The sequence below is a fragment of the Mustela lutreola genome, chromosome 13, assembly GCF_030435805.1.
Source record: "Mustela lutreola isolate mMusLut2 chromosome 13, mMusLut2.pri, whole genome shotgun sequence".
Lineage (NCBI taxonomy): Eukaryota > Metazoa > Chordata > Mammalia > Carnivora > Mustelidae > Mustela > Mustela lutreola.
Window position 1 is genome coordinate 55028829 of NC_081302.1, and position 25149 is coordinate 55053977.

The 25149-nt window shown below is 40.4% G+C and overlaps 1 protein-coding gene across 13 annotated transcripts in view; it reads right to left on the bottom strand.

The window, feature by feature from the left end:
- The window catches only part of ENOX1 (ecto-NOX disulfide-thiol exchanger 1), a 572082-nt gene that overhangs the window by 19491 nt on the left and 527442 nt on the right, over positions 1-25149 (bottom strand). For all 13 annotated transcript variants that reach the window (XM_059144563.1, XM_059144567.1, XM_059144559.1 and 10 more), the window contains one exon: positions 4668-4770. In XM_059144563.1, coding sequence (XP_059000546.1) covers positions 4668-4770 — 103 coding nt within the window. The remainder of the gene's footprint in view (positions 1-4667; positions 4771-25149) is intronic.

Consider the following 25149-nt stretch of genomic DNA (forward strand, 5'->3'; position numbering starts at 1 on the left):
TTGCGCAGTTAGCTGGTTTTTTTTTTTTTTTTTTAAATTAAAAAAAATTTAAAAAGTTTGTCAGTCTTATTATAACTAAACCCCTGAGACTATATCTGCTCCCTTCAGTACTTCATTTCTTGTGTCTGAAAGGCCTTGACAACTCCTTTATCCCTTCAGAGAAACTCTATGCATCCTTGAGGACTTGTTTGACTGTCCATTCTTCTAACAAGGCATCTGTAGGGTAAGTAGCCCTTTCTCGGGATTTCTGATTTTAGTACAAACCATATTTCATTGTCATTAACTGCTTTCTTTCTCACTAGTCTATGACTTCTTGAGGGAAGAGATCATCTGATCACTACTGTTGGTGAACATAGGTTCGGGCATATGGCAGGCCACTAGTTCTCAAAACATGGTCCCATCAGTGCCTGTTTGAGTGTCACCTTGGATGTCAGTTTTACAATAAACATTACCTGGTTGGGGGAGGCAGAGATTCTGCCTTTTAAACAGACTGCCCAGATGATTCCTTTCCACATTGAAGGCTGGTAATTTTTTAGTAGGCTCTTGACAAATGTTTGTTGATTTATTGATACGGACATTTGTGTCTTGGAAGCAAGATTTAGGTCAATGACTCATTCTTTATGGTCAGTAGCTTTCAGAGAAGCACACACTTCTCAGATTACTTTTTCTCAGGTGCAGCCTAAATCCAGCATCGACTCCATTCACTGAAAACACCAAAACCTCACCATTTAACCTTCTTTAAGTGTATTTCTCTACAGTCCACTCATTTGCTTCCTAACACCCATTATCAGGGGGAATGTTCCTGTTCAGATAGAGACTGGTTGTGTGCAGACGGGTGAACCAGTGGTAGGGGTGGAAATTGCCGGGGGAGGGGAGGCACTGACGGAAGGCAACATCCTAGTTCCCCGTAACATGTAGAGGAGTCAGGGTGATCAGTAAAGAAGTTTGCCTTATCGTTAAGAATTTGCAGCTGGTTTTAAACCACAGGTCTGGGGAAGTTCTGAAGAAAAGAAACTTTATCAACAGAGCTCTTAAGAAGGTTCTGACTATATCGGGGTGGGATTTACAGTGATGACCAGCATTGACGGGGTGCCAATCAGGGCTGCCAGGACTGGAACTCTACTTCTTAGAATTACTTAAAAAGAGAAGGTGAAGTGATACAGACCAGAGTTACACTGTTCACATCTCTTCTGAGCTATCTACCTATCAATAAAAATTCTTTTGATCCATTCTTCATAACAATAGCTAGTGGTTTCAGAACTTTGGTTATAAATCAAAAGTATTGTCTCCTTCTATCCCATATAAGTTCAGTGAATGCCAAATCCAAGCGTAGGCCAAATGTGAAGAGGACTAGGAGTTCGGGCTTAGATGCTAGACAACATCAGGCCGACCTAATGTGTAGTTACTGTAGAGTTGTGAGCTATAAAATAGTACCCTGCATTGCCCTCCATAATCATGTAATTCTTTTAGATCTAATTATATGTTAACCTGTCTTTACAAGGATTCATTATAAAATAATCCAGAAATCAAAATAATAAAGTGCTTTTTAAGGACCCATCTTTTTAGCTGAGTTGGAATATAGGACTTAATCCTCACTGTCAAGCAGAAAGTTTAGCAGAATGGTTGAACTGTCAAGGGACTCAATCCAAATTTGCCAGACTCCAACTAGTATCAGTGAAATCCCACTGATATGTATATCTACGTTACGTCTTAAAGACTTCAATTTTATAAAAAGGACATGAGAATGTGTAGAAAGAATACACACTTTTGCCAGGTACATTAGTGTCACAAGTAATTAGCACTGCTTATTGTTTAGGAAGTTCTAGCCTCAGTTTTACGTTCTCTGTATGTGGAATCTATTTCAACAGCATATTTCTCATTCACTGCTTCTCTTCCAGGAAATCAGGATTTATGCCACTCTGCTGTTTTATATAATATTTGTGTGTCCCAAGAGTGTTATCTGAATATATTTGCATATAGCATGTAATATAGGTACCCATATGTGATAAAGATATTGCTAATAACTATTTCCAATTCAAGGTAGATTTTTGCTATGCTCCTGGCCTTCTAGGCTGATTTGGAGCAGGCCCGTTTTACCCTCTATATGGGCTTAATTATTCCAAGGGAAGATTCCAGGGAAATTGCAAAGAGTATTCCAGACCTCTCCACATACAGCAGAAGTCCAGGGGACTCCCAGAGTCATTCTACCTACAAGTGTTCTTCAGAAAAGAGTAGTCTCAGCACCAAAAACTCCTTTCTCTGTGTAGTTTGGTCCAAAGCAGTTTGGGACCACATAGTCTGTCATTCTGTCCCTGTCACAACCCTTATCTAGATTCCAGAAGCTGTAGGAGAGGTCTTTTGGGTCCCAACATTCAGGTTTCTACAAAGTATGGATGGCCAAACTCAGCAGAGAGACACACTTAATGGCAGCATCGATTTTGCCAGTCTCAGAAACTGTTTTCTACATGGCTTTCTTCTGCATTACTCTGTCTGAGGACAGGTCTAAATACCTCAGTATTTTGGGGGAGGGTATGGATTGGAAAACACATCATTTTAAAACTTACATTAAGGTAAAGTAAGATAAAGTACCAAGGTAGAGAGGTAATGGAGAAATGAAGGGAAAAAAAAAGAAACTCCCAAGTTTATTTTAATTAAAAAAACTTGAGTCTCTAGCCTCCCTTCTACCTAAACATTCTCATATAGTGATCAAAGGAGTGTCAAAAGCTAATACAGGTAAACCAGATCGAAAGACCAAAAATGAGGGAGGAAATCCTGGAAAATTTAGAGTTGGTTATACCTACTTTTTTTTCTTTTTTCTTTTTTTTACTTATTCATGAGAGACATAGGCAGAGGGAGAAGCAGGCTCCCTAAGGAGGCAGTCTGATGTGGGACTCTATCTCAGGACTCCGAGGTCATGACCTGAGCTGAAGGCAGATGCTTAACCATCTGAGCCACCCAGGTGCCCGTTTGTGGCTGCTCTTTATTGAAGATTCTGACTTACTAAATTTTTTTTTTCTTTCTCATATACTTGTGAATTTTCTAATAGTAAAGACCTACATAGAGATAACATGTTATAAATTATCTACTCTCATTAACCTATGTTGTGTAAAGCAGATCATTTCTTAAATTTTGAGGGAGCTGATTGAAAAGAAAAATGTGTATGTGTGTAGTACTATTTAGGAGACAGTGTAAGTAAACTGTATTCTTCAAGCACAAAATACAAGGAGAAGTACTTAGTGAGAAGCATGGAATTTTAAAAAATGGAGACTCATTCCCATTTTTTAAAGTTTCAAGTGGTCTGTATTATTCACACTTAGAGAAGGAATGTTTACTGATCATCGTGTGCTTTGTTCACATCCTAAAATCATGGGGATATAACAACTTTGTCACACTGAGCAAAAGAGAAACAGCTGTCAGCATTTGTCACATTTTCCAATAGAAGAAAAATCCAGGTTCATTTTGGGTTCCTGGAACTGATAACACATCAGCATGTCTTATGAAACTTGTGCATGGCACGTTATTACAGCTGTATATCATCAGAGAGAGAAAAAAATAATTGGTTTTCCTTGGAGTATCTCTAAGTTGATGTCATATTCAATAGCCCTGTAGTTGAAAAATCTATATATGATGGATGAAGTTTGGACTATCTTGAATTTAATTCCTCCTGTGCCAACTTCTACAGGCCCTGGTGTACCTGTCATTTTGAGGTGAGCGCATGCATTATTTAGAAAATGCAGCCAGGTGCTACTTCTGCCAGAATACCAACTAGAGAAGAACAATTTGTCTCACATGCACAACAACCTCATTCTTCACTCTTAACAGTGCCAAGGAGGAGCCAGTTTAAACTTGGAGCCTCACACCACGGTCAGTGCCAAGGCGCAGCTTGAATCAGTGCTGGGCATCACAGAGCGAGGAGGACAGCTTCTCTTTCTCTAGAGTGAGCACTATGGAGAGAGTCCTTAACCATACCAGCTTCCACAGTGGGGGCCCAGGCACATCACCAACATATCCTCATCAAGAATTCTTCCTTGTGAGAGTAAATACTACTTCTGGATCTGTGTGCTCATGAGGCTCTCAAAAAGGGATCAGTCAGAGCTTTGTCTCTGGTCCAGACCAAAAAAAACCAACAACCACCACCTAGATGTATTTTGTGGGGCTAATAACAGTAAAATTTTCCCTTCCTTCCCCTTCCTTAGTGGCCAGCTCATTTTATTTATCTTGGTTAAATGGATCCAGATGTGGGCAGGGAAGCGTGGATTAGCCTATTGGTGGTAGTCCAGATGTCCCTGTACCATCAGCATTATAGGGCTGACCTCAGGATGCAGCCTCTTTTGATTCTGGGGATCTGGCTTGATTTGCAACTTTTGGATTGGATGCAACCTGGCCTTCCAAATTTTGGAATTTAGGTTTGTTAACATGTGAGATACAAAATAATTGGTCATCTTGTAATCAGTTCTATGTTGTACAGCCAACTAATATACATGGTTACAGAAGAGCAAAACCCCTTAATTTGTATGTCCCTAATTTGAAGTGTAAGTGTAATATTATCTTGACAAAGTTAATCTCACCTCTGACCAGAAGGCAAAGCTTTTTCAATTGTTAATGTGTTGGAGGTGAGTTAGTTTAATATTATTTAAGACAAAGGATGAGGAAAACAATTTCCTTACCGATTAGTAGAGCTTCTTTCTCTGATTTTAAGCCTTGGCTTCTTTTTTCTATATTGTTCTCTCGGTCTTGATTGACCAATGCAACTGTCAACACATTGATTTCCTATGAGGTTAAAAAACAAAAACCATATAGGCATGCATGTAGATTTTGTGCATTTCAATAAAAGCCACCAGGTCTTTTCAACTCAATAAATAAGTTCATCACTTCCATTTATAACTGAACATCAACTTTTATAAATAATTTATCTATGTGCCCCAAAACAGAAAAGTAATACTAAAACTTAGGTTCCTAGTTACTGCTTCCAGCAAATCAAGTGGACTATGCAAAAGTGGCAAATTTGGCATAAATTATCTTAGGTTTTTGTCCAATGTGTTGATTAAACTCCATCAGCAAAGTCTGTTTGACTATAGCTACTTTAACATGTTTTTATTTCAAATATAAAAAACTTCCCCCAAAGCATGCACAGACTGATTTATATTACTATGCTAGTAACTTGTACGAGTGTGTGGGGAAATAGGGCCTATTGGGAAGGTGAGATAGGATTGTTATTAGAAGGGTTTACATTGAATAAATATATGTCCTTATACACAACTGGAAAAGGTAGATAAAGCAAAGGTTGAGAAATTCTTTTCTTTGGAAACTAAAAATGAAGAATTGTACAACAAACCAATAACATGTAGAACACTATTTTTAGTTCTTCCAATGGTCTTTTTTATTTAGAAACAGAAAAAAAATTAACTCCTATTCTCCCAGACTTTGTATTAGGATTCAAAATGGAGAATGATTTAATAGAAAATCAAATGTAACGACCAGAGACATACATATATGGGTTAGAATCATTAGAGTAGTTGAGTTTTGGAGGAAAGTTTCTCACTGAAAGACAGGTCTCCAAGAAAGACGAGCATATTGAGCAAAGAGTTAAGGATACTCCATTAGATGATGTCACAAGGCTAGAGGTTAAACGTAGGGAGGGATAAAAGAGAACTTAGAAGGTCTGGGCAGAAGGTTTGGCAGGTGTTGCCAGGGCTAGAACTGGTTACAGATATTGATCTAGTTAATACAAATCAGTAAAGTTGGACAGATAGAAGAATACAGAAAATTATTGGGAACATGTTGAGCATGTGAGTAGCACAAACCCCATCTGAAGGCATTCAAATAAAAGAAAAAAGAAAAACTTCAGTGTATGTCAGTCCCAAAGTTCCATGAGCTGTGTTTAACCTATGAGCTGTGTTTAACCTATGAGCTGGTACTTTATAAATCAGGGGTAATTAGAAATTGCAGGAAAGAAGTCTCTGCTAAGAAATTGCAATTGGCAATATTTGGTGAGCAATTTGGAGGCTCCTCTAAAGGTCAGATTTAACTGCTGAAGACAGAGTAAGGGGTAAAGGTGGGTGTAAGGTAAAGAATTCAGGGAATCACCGTGATGTGGTAACAGATCAGAGGAGGATGCTGGTTGGCTAAGAGGGTACCAGTGAGGCCTGAAGCTGATAACAGGAAATGTGCCCAGGAGGATAGGAATCAGAAAGGGTTTAAGGAATGGTCCACAGAAAGGCTGGAGCCAGCCAGACATAAAAGACCATTAGAGATGAAAGATGCTCTTATACTTCCAAAAAGGGATCTTGAGAACCAGCGTCGGGAGAAAGAGAGTCCAGAACTTTAAAACCAAACAAACTCAGTGGTTTATGTAGATGAGCTCAGAAAAGGAGTTTCAGGAAAGGTAAAGGAATTCCCTCTGTGATGAAATACCATATGGATATGTTTTAAGGGCTTAGAAGAGTTCTGGAGGAAAGAGATGGAAAGATATTACTAGGAGGGTGATAGTATTATTTAAGAAATAATGAACCCAAGGGATGAAGGGAAACAATCTCTCAAGAAGGGGTGATCTGTTCACAGCCTGGATGATAACTGGAGCCAAATGAAATTACTGAGAAGAGTTTAGCAGACAGTAAGCCCACATTAATTGACAAAATTGAGTGGTGTCCTGGAGTCATCACACAGTTGAGGATCGAGGTTTAGTAAGGAAGAGGGACCACAGAAGGCAGGCAGGACGTACAGAACCAGCAGGAAATGGCAAGGACAGAATAGACCGAGACCATTCAAAGGGTTTATTAGGCACTTGTCTCATATTCAGAGCTGGCAAGTACGTTGAGCAGATCCCAGCAAATTCTATAAGAAGCCAGATACGGCCTACCATTGACTGATTCTCTGATGATGATTTAGGCTTGGGTAAATGAGAATGGAAAGAGATGAGTCCTAGGAAATATCTTTGAGATTGAATTTTGCAGCAAGCGCTCTGCTGCCCACAAATGTGTTCCCTGGCACGGTCACTTTCAGTGACTCTGGAGTGGACACACCCCTGCGAGGCTTCAGCAGCATCCACTAGGCCTGGGCTTAACAGAGACGTGAGGCTTGGGAATGCTTCCATCTTCGGGTTCCACTGTGGGTTCTGCCCAGCATAGATATGTTGCTGCTTTTCTTACCTCTTTCTGGAGAAGAACTATTCTGAGAAGTGGTATAGGACCTAATGAAGTGGACCAGCCAGGCTCCAGGTGGTGCTTGCATGCTGTAATAAGCTGGTGTCAAGAGCTGGCAAAAAGGGAACTGTCATTTCCTTTACAGCGCAAGGCGTGTCCCAGCAAACTGGGAGACCTGGGTCCACAACATCATGGGAAGAGCGAACCAACCAGTGGCCACTCAAAAGCATTACTATTGGCTAAGTGTCCTGGAGGCCAAGCCTGTCACAGGCATGGTACAGAAGCTCAGACTATGAGGTTCTGGTCCAAGATGGCAACACTGACTCTGAACACACCTCCTCCAGAAAACACACCAAGTTACACCTATTTATAGAAGAATTCCTCCTGAAGAAGAACTAAGGGCTGACTGAACAGCCTCTGGGTGACAAAAGACAGAATGGCAAAAGAGATGAGTAAGAGTAAGGAAGGGAGCCCCCAACCACCACGCTGTGAATGGCACTGGGGAGGGAAAATACTGAAGACCCAGAAGAAATTCCTTAGAATTGGGCACAGAAAAAAGCCATGGTTTAAGAGAGTGACTAGTATCTAAAAGAGCCAGCCCTTGAATGCCACCAAATGGTGGAAAAGCTGTGGAAACACACTTTGAGTCAGAGAGATTGGAGAACAAGACGGTTTACACCCCAACCTTAAAAGCATAGCCCAGATCAGGGTCCAGTCTCCATAGCTGGCTTGGCCAGCTCAGCAAGCCCCAGGTTCCCTAGGCAAACACCAGCTTCAGATGGTGGGGCACAGGAAAAAAAAAAAAAAAAGCCATAGTTTAAAAGATCAACTGGCCTATTAGAATGCCAGCTCTAAAACTGCCAAATGGTAGGGGTAGCTGCTGGGGTGCTCTGCAGGTGGGAGGGGTTGATAAACATAGTCTACACTCACTACCCCTTGCACACACCTTGAAAACACAGAATGATGCACGGTCCCGGTGGCCTACTGGCCTGCTGCCTTGGTGAGCCCTAGACCTCTGACTCACACCAGTACCATCTGGCCCACCAAGGCAGCCAAAGGAATGCCCTTGGTTAGCACTACAGCTCTAGCTCATTCCAAGGTCACAGGCAGAAAGCACCCCAGAACACTCAAGGGGCCTATACCACTTTGGCTTCAGATGCCTTGCTAGGGTGCCTCCAGTGTAGAGTGCTCCAGAACCTTTTGGCTAACATCTGCTTGAGATCCAACTGCCCTGCCAGGTTGCCCTCAGCATGTAGTACACCAGGAACCCCCAGCCCAAGCCTGTGTCAGTTCCAGTTATCCTATGTACAGAGCACCCCAAAAACACTCTTGTCCACACTGGCCTTGGCTCCAGTTCCCTAGCCATGGACCCCCCTGCACGGAGTACCCAAAGACACCACAGCTTGTACCCAATTCAGCTACAGCTGTCCTGCCAGGTTGCCCTCCAGGTGGAGAGCCCTGGGACAAACTGGCTTGCAACTGCTTCAGCTGTCCTGCCAGGATACAGTTCGTGTAGACAGCTCAGGGACCACACCATTCCATGCCCAGTTTAGTTTTCAGTGCCCTGCCAGGATGCTTCCTGCAATAATGCCCCAGAACCTACTGCCCTATACCCTGCCTCAACGCCATCTACCCCTTCAATGCATCCTCTGTTCCAAGAGTCCTGAAACATCCCAGTTTACATTCACTTCAGCTAGCCTACCAATGTGCCCTCTGTGCTAAGAGCTGCAGGTCACCCTGGCTTGCACCCACTTTAGTTTCAGCTATCCTGTCAGGGCACTCTCTATGTAGACAACTCAGAACTCCTAGCAAGCACACTGCCTTAGCTCCAGCCACCCTTCCAAGGCATGCCTTGTACACAATGTCTTAAGACACCATAGCTTGCACTACCCATTTCAGCTTCAGCTATCTTGCCACGGTGCCCTCAGTGCATAATATCCCAGGACACCCTGGCCTGCATCCACTTCAGCTAGCTATCCAGACAGGATACGTGGAAAGCACTGGAACCCAGAGCCCATGCCAGTCACAGCTCAAGCTAACCAGCAAAGGTCACCAAGCACACACAGTCTACCCAGAGGATGACCATACAAGATGATTCCTTCAAATTAAGAAGAAGTAACTGCTTCACTAATCCATAGAAATAAACACAGGAAATTAAGGAAAATAGGGAAATGGAGGAATATGCTCCAAAATAAAGAATAGGACAAGACCTAAGTGAAAGAGAGATAAGCAATATGCTTGATAAAGATTTTAAAGTGGTGAACATAAAAATGCTCACTGGGCTGGAGAGAAGAGTAGAAGAATTCAGTGAGGCCTTCAATAAAGAGATTGAAAATATAAAAAAGAATCAGAATTGAACACAATAACTAAAAAACACAGTAGAGGGAATCAACAGATTATTGGATGCAGAAAAATATCAGTGATCTGGAAGACAGTGTAAAGGAAAGCAAACAAACTGAACAGCAAAGGAGGAAAGAATTTAAAAACCCATAGGTTAAGGGAATCTCACAATCTAGCAAACAAACATTTGCATTATAGGGGTCTCTGCAGAAGGGAGAGAAAAAGGGGTAGAAAACTTAGTTGAAGAAATAATAGCTGAAAACTTTCCTAACCTGGGGAAGGAAACAGACATCCAGGTCCAAGAACCATACAATATTTCACATAAGATGAACTCGAGGTCCACACCATGATACATAATTAAAATATCAAAGGTAAAGAGAATTTTAAAAGCAAGAGAGAAGCAAAAAGTTATCTACAAAGGAAAACCTGTAAGATTATCGGCTGATTTTCTTTCAGCAGACATTTTGCAGGCCAGAATGAAGTGGCATGATATATTCAAAGCGCCGAAAGGAAAAAGGCTACAACATAAAATATTCTAGCTGGCAAGGTTAGGATTCAGATTTGAAGGAGAGAGAGTTTCCCAGACAAACAAAAGATAGAGGAGTTTATCACCACTAAGTAAGCCTCACTGGAAATGTTAAAGGGACTTCTTTAAGTGGAAAAGAAATGATCAGATAAGATGTAATAAAATATGAATAAAAAGATATAAAATACAACAGGATATAAATAAAATATGGAGAAGGAAGTAAAAAGAGAAGAGAAGGGATCAAAAAAATTTTTTAAAGAATGTGTCTGAACTTAAATGATCAGATTAAAATAGACTGTTATTTACTTAGAATGTTTATTTCAACTTCTTGGTAACCACAAATCCAAAACCTGTAATAGATACACACACACACAAAAAAAAAGAATCCAAGCATAACACTATAAACTCATCAATCACAAAGGAGAACAAGAGGAGAAACAGAGAAGAGCTAGAAAACAACTGGAAAACAAATAACAAAGTAGCAATAAGTAAACATCTGTCAATTACTTTAAATGTAAATGACCTAAATGCTCCAATAAGAAAGCATTGTGTTGCACAATGGGTAAAAAATCAAGACCATCTATACGCTGCCTACAAAAGACTCACCTCAGACCTGAAGACATATAGAGTTAAAGTGAAGGGGATGGAAAAACATTTACCATGCAAATCAAAGCAAAAAAAAAAAAAAAAAAAAAACCACCAAAAAAATGAGGCAGCAATACTTAGACAATAGCCTTTAAAACAAAGACTTTAACAAGGGATAAGGGCATTCCATAATGATAAAGGGATCCATGCAACAAGAGGATATAACAGTTGTAAATATCTACACACCTAACACAGGAGCACTTAAATATATTAAGCAAATGTTAGTGAACATAAAGAGAAACTGATGGTAATACAATAGTAGTGGGGGACTTTAACATTCTACTCACATCAATGGATAGATTATCTAGGCAGAAAAATCAATAAAGACCAGTGTCTCTGAATAGCACATAAGACCAGATGGACATAACAGTTATATACAAAATATTTACCCCTGAACAAGAGAATACATATTTTTTTCTTAAAAAAAAGAAAAAAAAATTTGAGAGAGCACACATGCTCACCTATGAATGGGGGGAGGGGCCGAGCGAGAGGGGGAACCAGACTCCCCAGTAAGCAGGGAGTCTGATGCAGGGCTCAATCCCTGGACTCTGGGATCATGACCTGAGCCAAAGACAGATGCTTAACCTACTGAGGTACCCAGGAGCCCCATACGCATTCAAGTGCACATGCAACCATTCTCCAAAATAGATTGTATGTTAGGTCATTAAGTCTCAACAAATTTAAGATTAAAATCATACTATGTATCTTTTCTGACCACATTGGTATGAAATTGGGAATAAATCACAAGAAAAACACTAGGAAAAAACAAACATAGGGAAGCTAAACAACATGATACTAAACAATAATGGGTCAGCAAAGCAATCAAAGAAGAAATAAAAAATTACATGAAGACAAATGAAAATGAATACACAGTAGTCCAAAATCTTTGGAATGCAATGAAAACAGTTCTAAAAGGTAAACATCATATATAGGCTGGCCTCAAGAAACCGGAAAAAGCTCAAATAAACAATCTAACCTTACATCTCAAGAAATTAGAAAAAGGAAGAACAAAGCCCAAGGTGAGGTTAAGATCAGGGCAGAAATAAATAACATAGAGACTAGAATGAATGAATGAATGAAACCAAGAGCTGGCTTTTTTAAAAAGATAAACCCTTAGTCGGACTCATCAAGAAAAAAAAAGAGTAGGACCCAAATAAATGAAATATGATGAGACAGACCTGACACCACAGATATAAAAAGGTGATTAAGAGAATACTATGGAAAATTATATGCCAATAAATTGGACAACCTAGAAAAAAATGGATAATTTCTAGAAACAAAATAATAGTCTTTCAAGAACCAATCAATAAGAAATAGAAAATGTGAACAGACTGATTACTAGTAACAAAAATTGAATTGGGAGTCAAGAAACTACCAAAACAAGAGGTCTAGGAGCAGATGGATTCACAGATGAATTCTACCAAATATTTAAATAAGAGTTAATACATATTCTCCTCAAACTATTCCACAAAAATAGAAAGGAAAGCTTCCAAATGTATTCTATGAGGTCAGCATTGCCCTGGTATCCAAACCAGACAGACACCACAAGAAAAGAAGGCTACGGGCCAGTATCCTTGGTGGACATAGATACAAAATCCTCAACAAAGTATTAGCAAAACACATTCAACAATACATTAAAAGAAGCATTCGTGACAATCAAGTGGGGTTTACTTTGGGGATGCAAGAATGTTTCAATATTCACAAATCAATCAACCACATCAACAAAACAAAAAATAAAATTATAGGATCATCTTAGTAGATGGAAAAAAGCATTTGACAAAATTCAGCACCCATTCGTGATAAAAATTCTCAACAAAGTGGGTTTAGAAGGAACATACCTCAACATAACAAAGGGCGTATATGAAAAACCCATCTCTGGGGCATCTGGGTAGCTCAGTTGGTTAAGTGTCTGACTCATGAGATACAGCCCCGAGTCAGGCTCTTTGCTCAGTGGGGTGGCTGCCTGAGCTTCTCCTCCTCTTTCCCTCTCCTTGCTTCTCTCTCAAATTAAATAAAGCTTAACAACAACAAAAAAAAAAGAAAAGAAAAAAGCCTATAGCTAACATTATACTAAATGGGGGGGAAAAACAAAAGAGTTTTTTCCCTGTAAGATCAGGAGCAAGAAAAGGATGTCCACTTTCACCACTTTTATTCATCATAGTCCTAGGCATAGCAGTCAGTGAAGAAAAAGAAATGGGCATCATATTTGTGAATAAGAAGTTAAACTGTCACTATTTGCAGATGACATACTACTATACATAGAAAATCCTAAAGACTCCACCAAACACTACCAGAAGTAATAAATTCAGTAAAGTGAGAGGATACAAAAGTAATAACCAGGAATCAATAGCATTTCTATACATTAGTAATGAAGTTGCAAAAGGGGAAATTAAGAAAACTCCATTTATAATTGTGCCAAAAAGAATAAAATACCTAGGAATAAACTCAATCAAGGAGGTGAAATACCTATACTCTGAAAACTATAGAACATTGATGGAAGAAACTAAAGATAAAAACAAATGGAAATATATTCCATGTTCATGATTTAGGAAAATATTTTTTAAATGTTCATAAAACCCAGCGTACTCTGCATATTCAGTGCAACCTCCATCAGAATATCAATAGCATTTTTCACAAAACTAGAACAAATACTCATTAAATGTGTGTGGAACCACAGAAGATCTTGGATAGCCAAAGAAGTCCTAAAAAAGAAAAAGCCAGAGATTTTATAATTCCACATTTCAGGATATACAACAAACCTGTAGTTTTCAAAATTGTAGAGAGCTCCCAAATAAACCCAAACTTATATGGTAAATTAATCTGTGACAGTGGAGGCATGAATACACAGTGAAGAAAATAGTCTCTTCAATAAATGATTTGGGAAAACTGGACTACTTTCTAACACCACACACAAAAATAAACTCACAATGAACTAAATACCTAAATGTGAGATCTGAAATCTAAAATGTAAAAATCCTAGAAGAAAAGACTGGCAGTAATTTCTCAGTGTTAACAACATTTTTATAGATAGGTCTCCTACAGCAAGTGAAACAAAGGCAAAAATAAAATATTGGGATTACATCAAAATAAAAAGCTTTTGCACCGTGAAGGAAACCATCAACAAAACAAAAGCAACTTACTGAATGGGAGAAGATACTTGCAAATGATACTCAATAAAGGCTTAATATCCCACATATGTAAAGAACTTACACAACTCTACACCAAAAACCCTCCAAACAATCCTGTTTAAAAATGGGCAGAGTACCCAAATGGATGGCTTTCAGAAGATCTACAAATGGCCAGTATACAGAAGAAAAGATCCTCAGCATCACTCATCATCAGGGAGATGTGAATCAAAACAGCAGCGAGTTATCACCTCACATTTGTGAGAAAGGCTAGAATCAAAAACACAAGCAACAAGTGTTGGTGAGGATGTGGCAAAAAGGAACCCTCATGAACCATCAGTAGGAATGTAAATTGGTTAGTCACAGTGGAAAACAGTACAGAGATTCCTCAAAAAATTAAAAATAGAGGGACCTCCGGGGAAGATGGTGGAGTAGGAGAACCCTAGCCTCACTGTGTCCCATTGGACAACTAGATAACATCAGTATAAATGACCTGAAAGATAACCTGAAGAATGGCAAACAGACTCTCCACAGCTAAATGTGGAGAGGTTACCACATTGAAGAGGCTAGGAAAGACAGAGACATTATGGGGAGCAAAATGGACCCATGATACTGTATGCAGGAGGATGGAGGGACATTGTGGGTGTGGACAGAGGAGAGAAAAAGACGATTAAACTAGGCATCCAGGCACAGGGAACTTGCACAGGAAAGATCAATCCCTGTAACATGGCTTTGGAAACCAGAGGGGCAAGAAATTTCATGAGTTCTTACAATCAGAAGGACTTAACACCTAGAACTTTAAAAGTCTACAGGCTCCTCTCTGGGAGAGCCAGGAAAGTGAGAGGAAACGGAGTCCATGCCCTAGAAGAGGCAACACAAAAACAGCCCTGCAGACACAGAGTGCAGAAGCAGCAGCAGTCTGGAAGATGCCTGGGGTATATGAGAGGGAGACTGTTCACTAGTCTCAGAGCATGTGCTGGAGGGGCAGGGATCACTGGGAGACTCCTCCAGCAATACAAGAGCTGGAAAGTACTACTGCCTTCCCCCTGCTTCCCAGTACACAGACACCTGTGGAGACCAGTAGTGTGCCAGACTCTCCACCTAGCTTGCCAACAGGGCATCCCACCCCTTGTTCTCCTGTGGACATGCCCCTTCTAGCCAGGCCTCTGCTCCAGGTCTCCTTCCACAAGCAGACTCGAGCATACCTAGTTAATGTGGCTTTCCTTGCCCCTGCTGTTTCTGCTAATAAGGTCTCAGCCCTGAAGCAGGGTTTTTATAGAGCAGGTCCAGGTCCCTTCCCACAGTACACACATGCACTTGCTCACACCCCATGCTCCACCCCTGAATTATCCTGCAGACATGCCCCTTACAATATGACCTCGGTCAGAGCCCATTCAAAGCATGCCACAAGCCTGGCAGTGCCACAAGCACTCCCGATGGGCCTGCACCACACCAAAGGGACTCCTGCCCAGGGGACAGAGGAAGATAACTACACACAGCAGTCCAGCTACAGGTAGCAGTGGGCTGGGGGCAGATATCTGGTTTGAGATTTATTATGAGATCCCGGTATGAGCCCCGCCCACCAGTGAAAGCTTGTAAGGAAGAGCATCCTGCAGTTTGGTGCTACTGCCTCTCTAGCAAATGCCTTGTCTGACAACTCAAGTTCAGGACAGGTCCAGACTGGCCCACTAACAACAGAGGGACCAAACCCTGTTCACAACAGTCAAAGACAGCCATTGAAGGTGACTGGACTGAGGCATAATGCGGCTCAGGCACAACAGCAAAGCACACACAACACACATAGGAGACACCCCTGAAGCTCCACGTTCTGGTAAAGAGGGGCCACTGCACTTCAAGGCACTACAAGACATCTTCATAAGGCCACTACTTTCAAGAGGAGTAGATGTAGCTGACATTTCTAACACACAAAACAGACACAGAGAGACAAAATGAGGCAGAGCAATATGCCCTAAATGAAAGAACAAAACCACAGCAAGAGAGCTCAATGAAACAGAGATAAGTAACGTGCCCCATAAAGAATTTAAAGTAAAGGTCATAAATATATTCATTGGACTGAAGAAAAGAGTGGAAGACTTCAGTGAGACCCTTAAGAAAGAGACAAAACATAAAGAACCAATCAGAGATGAATAACTCAATAACTGAAATTAAAAATACACTAGATGGGCAGTGCCTGGGTGGCTCAGTCGGTTAAGCATCTGAATCTTGATTTCAGGTCAGGTCATGATCTTAGGGTTGTGAGACCGAGCCCCATGTTGGAGTCCATGCTGGGTGTGGAGCTTGCTTAAGATTTGCACTCCTTCTCCCTCTGCCCCTCCCCACTACTCTCCCTCTCCCCCACTTTTTTTTTTTTTTAAGATTTTATTTATTGACAGAGATCACAAGTAGGCAGAGAGGCAGGCAGGGAGTGAGGAAGGGAAGCAGGCGCCCTGCTGAGCAGAGAGCCCGATGTGGGGCTTGATCCCAGAAACCTGGAATCACGACCTGAGCCAAAGTTAGAGGCTTTAACCCACTGAGCCACCCAGGTACCCCCCTCTCCCCATCTTAAGAAAAAAAAACAAAAAACCAAAAAACAAAACTATAAAATAGTACACAAGAAGCAGAAGAATGGATCAGCAACCTGAAGGACAGCGTAATAAAAAGCAATCAAGTTGAACAGGAGAGAGAGAAAAAAAGCAAATGAAAACGGACTTATGGAACCCAGCAACACCATCAAGCATAATAACATTTGCAGTATATGGATCCCAGAAGACGAAAAGAAAGAAAAGTGGGTAGAAAAGTTATATGAAGAAATAATAGCTGAAAACTTCTCAAATCTTAGGAAGGAAACAAATCCAGATTTAGAAGGCAAAGAGACAAAAGTCTAGAAGCAGACAGCTCCACAGATGAATTCTACCAAATATTTAAAGAGTTAATACCTATTCTTATCAAACTATTTCCAGAAAACAGAGGAGGATGGAGAGCTTTCAAATTCATTCTAGGAGGGCAGAATTACCCTGATATTAAACCCAAAAAAAGACACTACAAAAAAAAGAGAACTACAGGCCATTATTCCTGATGAACATAGATGCAAAAATCCTCAACAAAAGGTTAGCAAAGCAAATCCAGTAATACATTAAAAAAAAAATCCTTCACTGTCGCCCTCGGCCCACTAGGACCGCAAGGACGACAATGAGCCTGGTATGGTGTTAATGCTTCATTTCCCTTTATTTAATCAACTTCCTTAGCTTATATACAGCAGGGTGACCAATAAGGGGTCAAGCAATGGGGAGAGCCAATGAGAGTCCTGTTACTATGCTGATTAAATTTGATACAGCCAATAACTATGTCCTCCTTTAGGCGGGCTTCACCAGAAAGTTCATTGTATACTTGCAGCGTATTTTGCTCTCAGTGAGCCAAGCACCTTTTTGTAATGGCGGGGACTTTCCTGGCCGGAGGCAGTCCCCGACACTTCACCATGGCAGGGGGAAAAGCATTCACCGTGATCTAGTGGATTTATTCCTGGGATACAAGGTGCTTCAATATCCTCAAATCAACCAATATGATAATCAGAGAAAGGATAAAAATATTACCATCTTCAATAGATGCAAAAAAGCACTTGACAAAGTCCAACATCCATTCATGATAAAAGCCTTCAACACAGTAAGTTCAGAGGAAACATACCCCACTGTAATAAAGGCCATATATGAAAAACCCATAGCTAACACCATACTCAATGGTAAAAAAACTGAGAGCTTTCCCCATAAGATCAGGAACAAGAAAAGAGTATCTGCTCTCACTACTTTTATTAAGCATAGTACTGGGAAGTCCTAGCCACAGTGATCACGTGAGAAAGAGAAATAAAAGACATCCAAATGGGTAAGGACTTGCAGATAACATAGTACTTTATATAGGAAATCCTAAAAACTAAAAAACAAACCTACCAGCAAAGTGATAAATGAAATAAGTAAAACTGTAAGATACAAAATCAGTATATATACCTTGCATTTCTATACACAAATAATGAAGCAGCAGAAAGAGAAATTGAGAGAACAGTCCCATTTACAGTTGTGCCAAAAATAATAAAATACCTAGGAATAAATTTAACCAAGAAGGTGAAAGACCTGTAATCTGAAAAGTATGAAAGTAATTGAGATGATGTAGATGGAAAGACATCCCATGGGTTGGAATAAAATATTATTAAAATGTCCATACTACACAAAGCAATCAACAGACTTAATTCGATCTCTATCAAGTAGCAATAGTATTTTTCACTAGAGCAAAGAATCTTAAAATTTGTATGGGACCACAAAAAGACCCTGAATAGTGATAGCAACTTGAGGTATCACAATCCCAGATTTTAACAGTACTGCAAAGCTGTAGTAATCAAAGCAGTGTGGTACCAGCACAAAAATAGACATATAGATTAAGGAAACAGAATAGAGAGCCCAGAACTAAACTCACAGTTATATGGTCAGTTAATCTTTGACAAAGCAAGAAACAATATCCAATGGGAAAAAGACAGTCTCTTCAACAAATGGTGTTGGGAAAACAGAAGAGCTACATGCAAAAGAATGGAACCAGACAACTTTCTTATACCATGCACAAAAATAAACTCAAAATGGATTAAAGACCTGAGATCTGATGCCCTAAAAATCCTAGAAGAGAGAACAGACACTAATTGCTCTGGCATCAGCTGTAACATTTTTCTAGATAGGTCTCCCGAGGCAAGGGAAACAAAAAGAAAAATAAACTAAAAGTAAACTATTGGTATTTTATCAAAATAAAAAGCTTCTGCATAGTGAAGAAAACAACAAAACAAAAACAACAACAAAAGGCAACCTATTGAATGGGAGAAGATATTTGCCAATGACATATCTGATAAAAGGTCAGTATCCAAAATATATAAAGAACTCATAGAGTCAACACCAAAAAACCCAAATAATCCAATTAAAAATGGGCAGAAGCAATAAACAGATATTACTCCAAGGAAAACTTGAAGAGGGCCAGTAAGGACATGTTAAGTCGCTCAACATCACTGATCATGATGGAAATGCAAATCAAAAGTACACTGAGATATTACCTCACACCTATCAGAATGGCTAAAATAAAAAACACAAGAAGCAACAAGTATTGGTGAGGATGTGAGGAAAAAGGAGCCCTCTTCACTGTTGGTCTGAAGGCAACTTGGTATGGGCACTGTTGCAAACAGTATGGAGCGTTCTCAAAAGTAAAAAGGAACTACCCTATGATCCAATAATCGTGCTACTGGGTATTTACCCCCAAAACAGAAAAACACTAATTCAAAGGGATACATGAAACCCCCTGTTTATTGCAGTATTATTTATATTAGTCAAGATATAGAAGCTGCCCAGGTGTCCATCACGAGATGAATGGGTAAAAACTGGAACATACACATACACACATATATAATAGAATATTATTCAGCCATAAAAAATGAAATTTTGCCATTTGCTGCAACATGGATGAAGCTAGATAGTATAATACTAAGCAAAATAAGTCAGACAAAGACAAACACCATATAATTTCATTCATATGTGGAATTCAGGAAGCAAAACAAATGAACAAAGGGAAGAGACACAGACGAACTCAGAAACAGACTCTTAATGTAGAGAACAAAGTGATGGTAACAGAGGAGAGTGGTGGTGGGATGGGAAATAGGTGATGGGGATTAAGGAGCAATGAGCACTGGGTGATGTATGGAAGTGCTGAATCACTATACTGCACACCTGAAACTGATCTAACACTGGAATTAAAATTTTAAAAAGTGAGATAAAATACTAATTAATTAAAACAAAAACCGAAGTAGTATATATGTAACACCGATTCCCTCTTTCCGTGTTTTCACTTGGTGCCTACAAATTGAAATTATGCAATATTTGTCACAAGAGATCCATCCTTATGACTGGTTAAGGGGAGGGGAATACAGAGAGAATGTGGAACTAACTCATTTCCCAAGCCAGACTTTTGTGGCATTTCATTTCAGCTAAGACTGTTTTTCTTTTCAGCCACTGGATAAGTATCTATCTATACATATATAATATATACATATATTACATGCCTACTGTATGCCAAGTAATGCTAACTTGTTAAGGACATGGAGTCCAGAATGGCAAAAGGTATGTGCTTACCCTGGGGTCAACAGGCAGCTCTTTTCTGAAAGGTCTGTAAGAAAACTCAGAGGAAATGTCAGTAGCTGAAGCTGGAGAAGTAGGTAGATCATGAAGAGGAGTTTGGGTTTTATCTGGAAAGCTCAAGTACTGGAAAGTGCTAAGCGCAGGAGTTCTGTGAGTGACTCTGCACATTAGGAGCACATGAAACTGGAGGCAGGGATGCCAGGTTGGAGTCTCCTGCAAACAGTCTATTATTTTTCATGATAAGGGCTCCAAACCAGGTCGGTGGTGTGCAGAGTGCAAGCATAGGAGACATTTAGGAGGCGGAACTGAGAAAACAGCTGGTGAGCTGGGGGATGAGGTCAGTGCTGGGGATGAGTAAGTGCCCTGGTGAATAGGAAAACAGAGAAAGAGGCAAGTGTGAGAGACGATGCATCCAGTTCTGAAAATGCTGAATTTTAGTTTTCTGTGACATCTTGTCAAGATATTTTGGAGAAAATGGGATATAGTGGTTTTTGAACTTAGAAGCAAGGCCTGACAGCTCTTTTTATGGGCCATTTCTCAGGTTTGTGTTTACAGCCAGCAACCCTGATGTCTCCTTCTGGGACAAAGAAAGACTTGCTTACTATTTTCTATAAAAGAAGTGGATTCCCCAAGCTCAGTATTCCTCTCGTGTCACATAACCCATTGCATGTGTTTCCATCTGGGCACCTCTGGGAATGATGAGCTTGGAAGATCCATGAGGATAAATCTGGTGAACTGGGATGGCTGTTTGGCAGCACACGATAAAACCTCAAGTGGATACTGGCCAAGACTTTCTCTGAGAACAACCTATTATACTAGTGACAAATTGACCATAATATTAAGCACTAAGACAGCACATTTCAAGAATATGATTTCAAGTATATCAGAGGATATAACCAGTGTATGCTTCATCTCTTAATTATGGACAAAACATGAAGTTTATGTCTTAGCTTATAAATTTCACATTCCCTACCCAGGATATTCCAACTTCTCTATTGAGTAATCTGGGACACTTTTTCACTGAGACACTGGTCATAAGTAATGAAGTAACAAAGGCTTTGCCCCTTTCTTTAAAACATCACTGCCCTTATTAATCCTTCTCATCCCAAATCTCTGGAAAGTGGAAGAAACTTTATCAGAATGGGAAAGTTTTATCATTAGAAACATAAAATTCAGGGCACCTGGGTGGCTCAGGTGGTTAAGCAACTGCCTTCAGCTCAGGTCATGATCCCAGAGTTCTGGGATCAAGTCCCATATGGGGCTCCCAGCTCCACGGGGAGTCTGCCTGTCCCTCTGACCCTCTCCCCTCTCATGCTCTCTCTCTCTCAAAGAAATATAATCTTAAAAAAGAAAGAAACATAAAATTCTGAAGACTCTTTATCTTTTATCATGTTAAAATCCTTTACCCTGATGATGCCCTGAAGAACTGTGTGTCTTCCAGATGTTCTGGAGAAGGTGCTTTAGTTGCCTGGATATTGCAAACTGGCTGTGGATAAGAGGAGATGGGATTGCGAGGACGTTATTAAGGACAAGCTGCTAATGGTGTATCAAGTGTACAGAAGGAAGGAACATTAGGATGAGGATCAAAAGTATCTTCACAGTGAGATCAATAGGATTATGAAATAATAATCTAAGGGAAGTGGTGGGAACACCGTTCACTTGATACAGTAAAAGGCACTCCAGGCTAGAAAATGCTTGATAGGTAACAATTCTGCACTTGGCAAGAGGATGAACAGGATTATCTAACAAATCTTTTCTCAGTCCACTTTTTAACTCTAATTTCTGTGAACTTAGAAGGAATCATTAAAGAGCTGGAAGAAGAGGTTTTCAATAACTGGAAACTAGATATCACAGACTTTTTCAAAGACTTCTTAAGAGTCAGCTACCTGAAGGCAGAAATTTCCCAAGAGTCCTTATCAGTTACTTTGAGCAATGACCAATTGATCCATTTCCATAGAAAAGCTCTTTATCAGAAATATACTGACCTAGAATTGTCTTTGTTGTTTTATTTTTGTTTCTTTCCATCCACCAAGCCCCTAAGAACCAAGAACATGGCTTCCCTAGCTTCGACTCCTGTTATTCCTTTCACTTCATTATTCTCGTGACCTCAGTAACTTTAGTGCTATTGCCTGTCAACTACAAAGCTGCATGAATATGTAGTATATGCCCCGTGTCTACTGCTTTCACATCTCAAAGCCCAGCTTTCTCATCAGTCACCCCATTAACTGTCCTTTGAAAGATTTTCAGAGACTGTGTTTTCTCAGTCTCTTACCATGTGTGATATTTGACATTATTGACATCAGCCCCTCCTAAATCATCTGTCTCATTTGCTCCTGTTACATAAAAGGTCCTGGGATTTTTCCTCCCAAATTTTGTTTAGTTTTCACTGGCTTTTTAATTCCCTCTGCTGGCCCAGGACACATGGAGAAGGTTACTTTGTTCTTCCTCTTATACTCCAACTTTGGTACTTGCCAGAGTTCACTCACCAACCACTCTTCTCTATTGCCTTTTACCAGAGATGTTTCATTCTCACGGGTTCAACTATCATCATGCTTAGCTCTCTGCCTTCGTTCCTTATCATCAGCTGACCACTGGGCTTGTCTACTTGAACTTAACCTCTGCCCAGTTTGAGTTCAGGGTGAGAAATGACCACGAGGTGGCACAAGACATACCCCATACTTGAGTGTTGGCTTTGACCCCTCAACTAACAACTGCTTGACCGTGGGCAAGTTACTCAACCTCTTGAAGCCTTAGTTCACTTGTCTACAAAGGAGGGTGCTAGGTGGAGCCAGTCATCTCGATAATGTTCCGTGAGGCCCTATCAGCTCTACACAGGTGATGTGGAAAGTTCAAAGAGCAGGTCTTTAGAATTCCCACTCATTTACTGCTTTTTTTCTGTTTTAGATACAGGACTTCCATGTAAAGCTTCATCTAAGAAAATTTGCTCATTAAAAAAAAAAAAAAAAAAAAATGTCTGAACCCAGGTCCTGCCTAATGTGGTTCTTTAAAAAGTCTCTAAAATCTAATTAATCTCACCTGTCAGGCTACAGCCTCTTCTGACTTTCTCATTTCTATTAGTAGTACCATCCTTTTTCTACTTATAAGGGCTTGAAATATCCATCTTATTTTGATTTATTCTTTTCTGCTCCCTAAGGGCATCTAAGGCCTCTCTAGATCTGAGTCCTATCGAGTCTCTGTGAAATGTTTCCCATGGCCCTTGGGAGCCATGGCTTCGATTTCCACCCCTGGCACTCCCCATTTCCACTACTGGCACTGTGATACAGTTCTGTTAGTTTCTTGCTTTGACCACTGGGAGAACCTCCTACTTAGTCTCCTCCTCTGGGCTTTTCCTCTTCCAATCCACCTTACATGAGATTATCAGACCAGTTTTCTAAAATGCCACTTTCATTTTGTTAATCTCCAATTTAAACCTTGGATACTTTCTGGTAACCTGTGGAAAAAAGCCAGATCAAGCCTGGCATTTCAGGCTCAATCCTATCAAAACAGCTTATTTCCTGTATCCATTACGTCCAGATATGTTCTTAGACAGCCTCGTCCCTTTTCTTTACCACTTCCAGCTCACATTGTCCACACATTATATCCAAGTCCCATATCTCTCAGAGGCCTTTCTTGCAGGCTGTTTTCAAGTTTTCCCTATCGTCACACATCTCCTATGTCACTTATGAGGCACTTGATCATTTACACAGTTGGGTAGAACTGATTCATCTGTGTTTGTTTCTTCAGTAACACCACCAACTCCTTTAGGGAAGTCACTGTTCCCTAGCCAGTGAGGCAGTGTGGCCGAAGGGACCTGTGTTCTCATTCTGTCACCATTATTTATGTTACTTTAGGCTCAACTCAGCTTCCTCTTATGTAAAACATGATAAGAAGTCAAGGTTGTTGTGAAGGCCAAATGTTCTATATGAGATCATGCTTTTGAAAACTGCCAACTTTGAGGAAGATACATTTTTATCATTTTTATCATCATGATTGACTTGTATTATTCTCAGGTTGACTGGATACCGGTCAGGTGCACACTGAATACCTTGGGGTACGGAATCACTGCAAGAACTCTGTACAAGATCTTGACTGTAATTCTATGAAAACATGCATGCAGAAGTGATAACTGTGATGGTGTTCAAATTGTGCTTATTTTCTATTTTTCTAAATGTTTGTGGCTGTGTTTGTCTACTGCTATTCTTATTATTTAAAAGAAACAGAGGCCAGTGACATACAGATGACATTTGGAAGAGCTCTATGTAAGCACAGCCAGTAGCTGACTACTTCACTGAGTACCATCCTGAGTAGACATCCCCACTCCACACCAAATAGGGATACCTCCACCGAGTGACTGGGGGCCTCTATGGCTACTATTCCAAGGTGAGTGGGACAGTTGTCAAGATCCCCATGGTTCAGATTCTCTGTGTCACCTCCTATTCTGCCAGCACCACACCATAAGGCCCCTATTCCTTCTCTGCTTTCCTGGTTCCACAGCCTTGCTTTGCTGTTTGCTCTGAAGCCCTACTATCAAACATCACACTGTGTGAAATCTGGGTCCCTGTAGACCATAGTCAAGATGCTCTAATTAGCTACTTCAATAGACTTTACCTACATTTTTTCAAAGTACCAAAAGCAATCACTCAAGTGACATGACAGTCTGCAATAACTGTCAGGCTATTCCTTATAAGACTGCAGCTTTGGCCAGGGGAGGAAAGAGAATGGAGATGCCTTTCACACTTTTCTTGATGAGCCAGTGACTAAGCCATAGCAGGTGCTCTGTGGCTGACAGATGAAGGAATGACCTTAAATGATGGCCTGGAATAGTGGGGAAAACGATGGGTCTGGACACAGATGACTGGTTCTAATTGCTACTGACTTGCTGTGTACCCCTGTGTCATTATTTCCATTTGTAAAAAGTGAGATTTGAAGCACATGGTATCGGCAGTGTTTTCCTGCTCCAAGATTCCGTGCCTGTTCTTTGCCCTTATGCTTGATGTGTAACTTCCTTTCAGAAAAAGGTAGCCAACTCGGTACAGATGCCGTGTACTTATTTTGGATTTAGTGGTCATATGGACCAGAAAGGAGGAGGAGACAAGATGGCAGAAAAGTAGGAGACTGAAGTATCATTAGGTCCCAGGAGTTCAGCTAGATAGTTATCAAACCATTCTAAACACCTACAAACTCAACAGGAGACTAGAAGAAGAGCAGCAATTCTA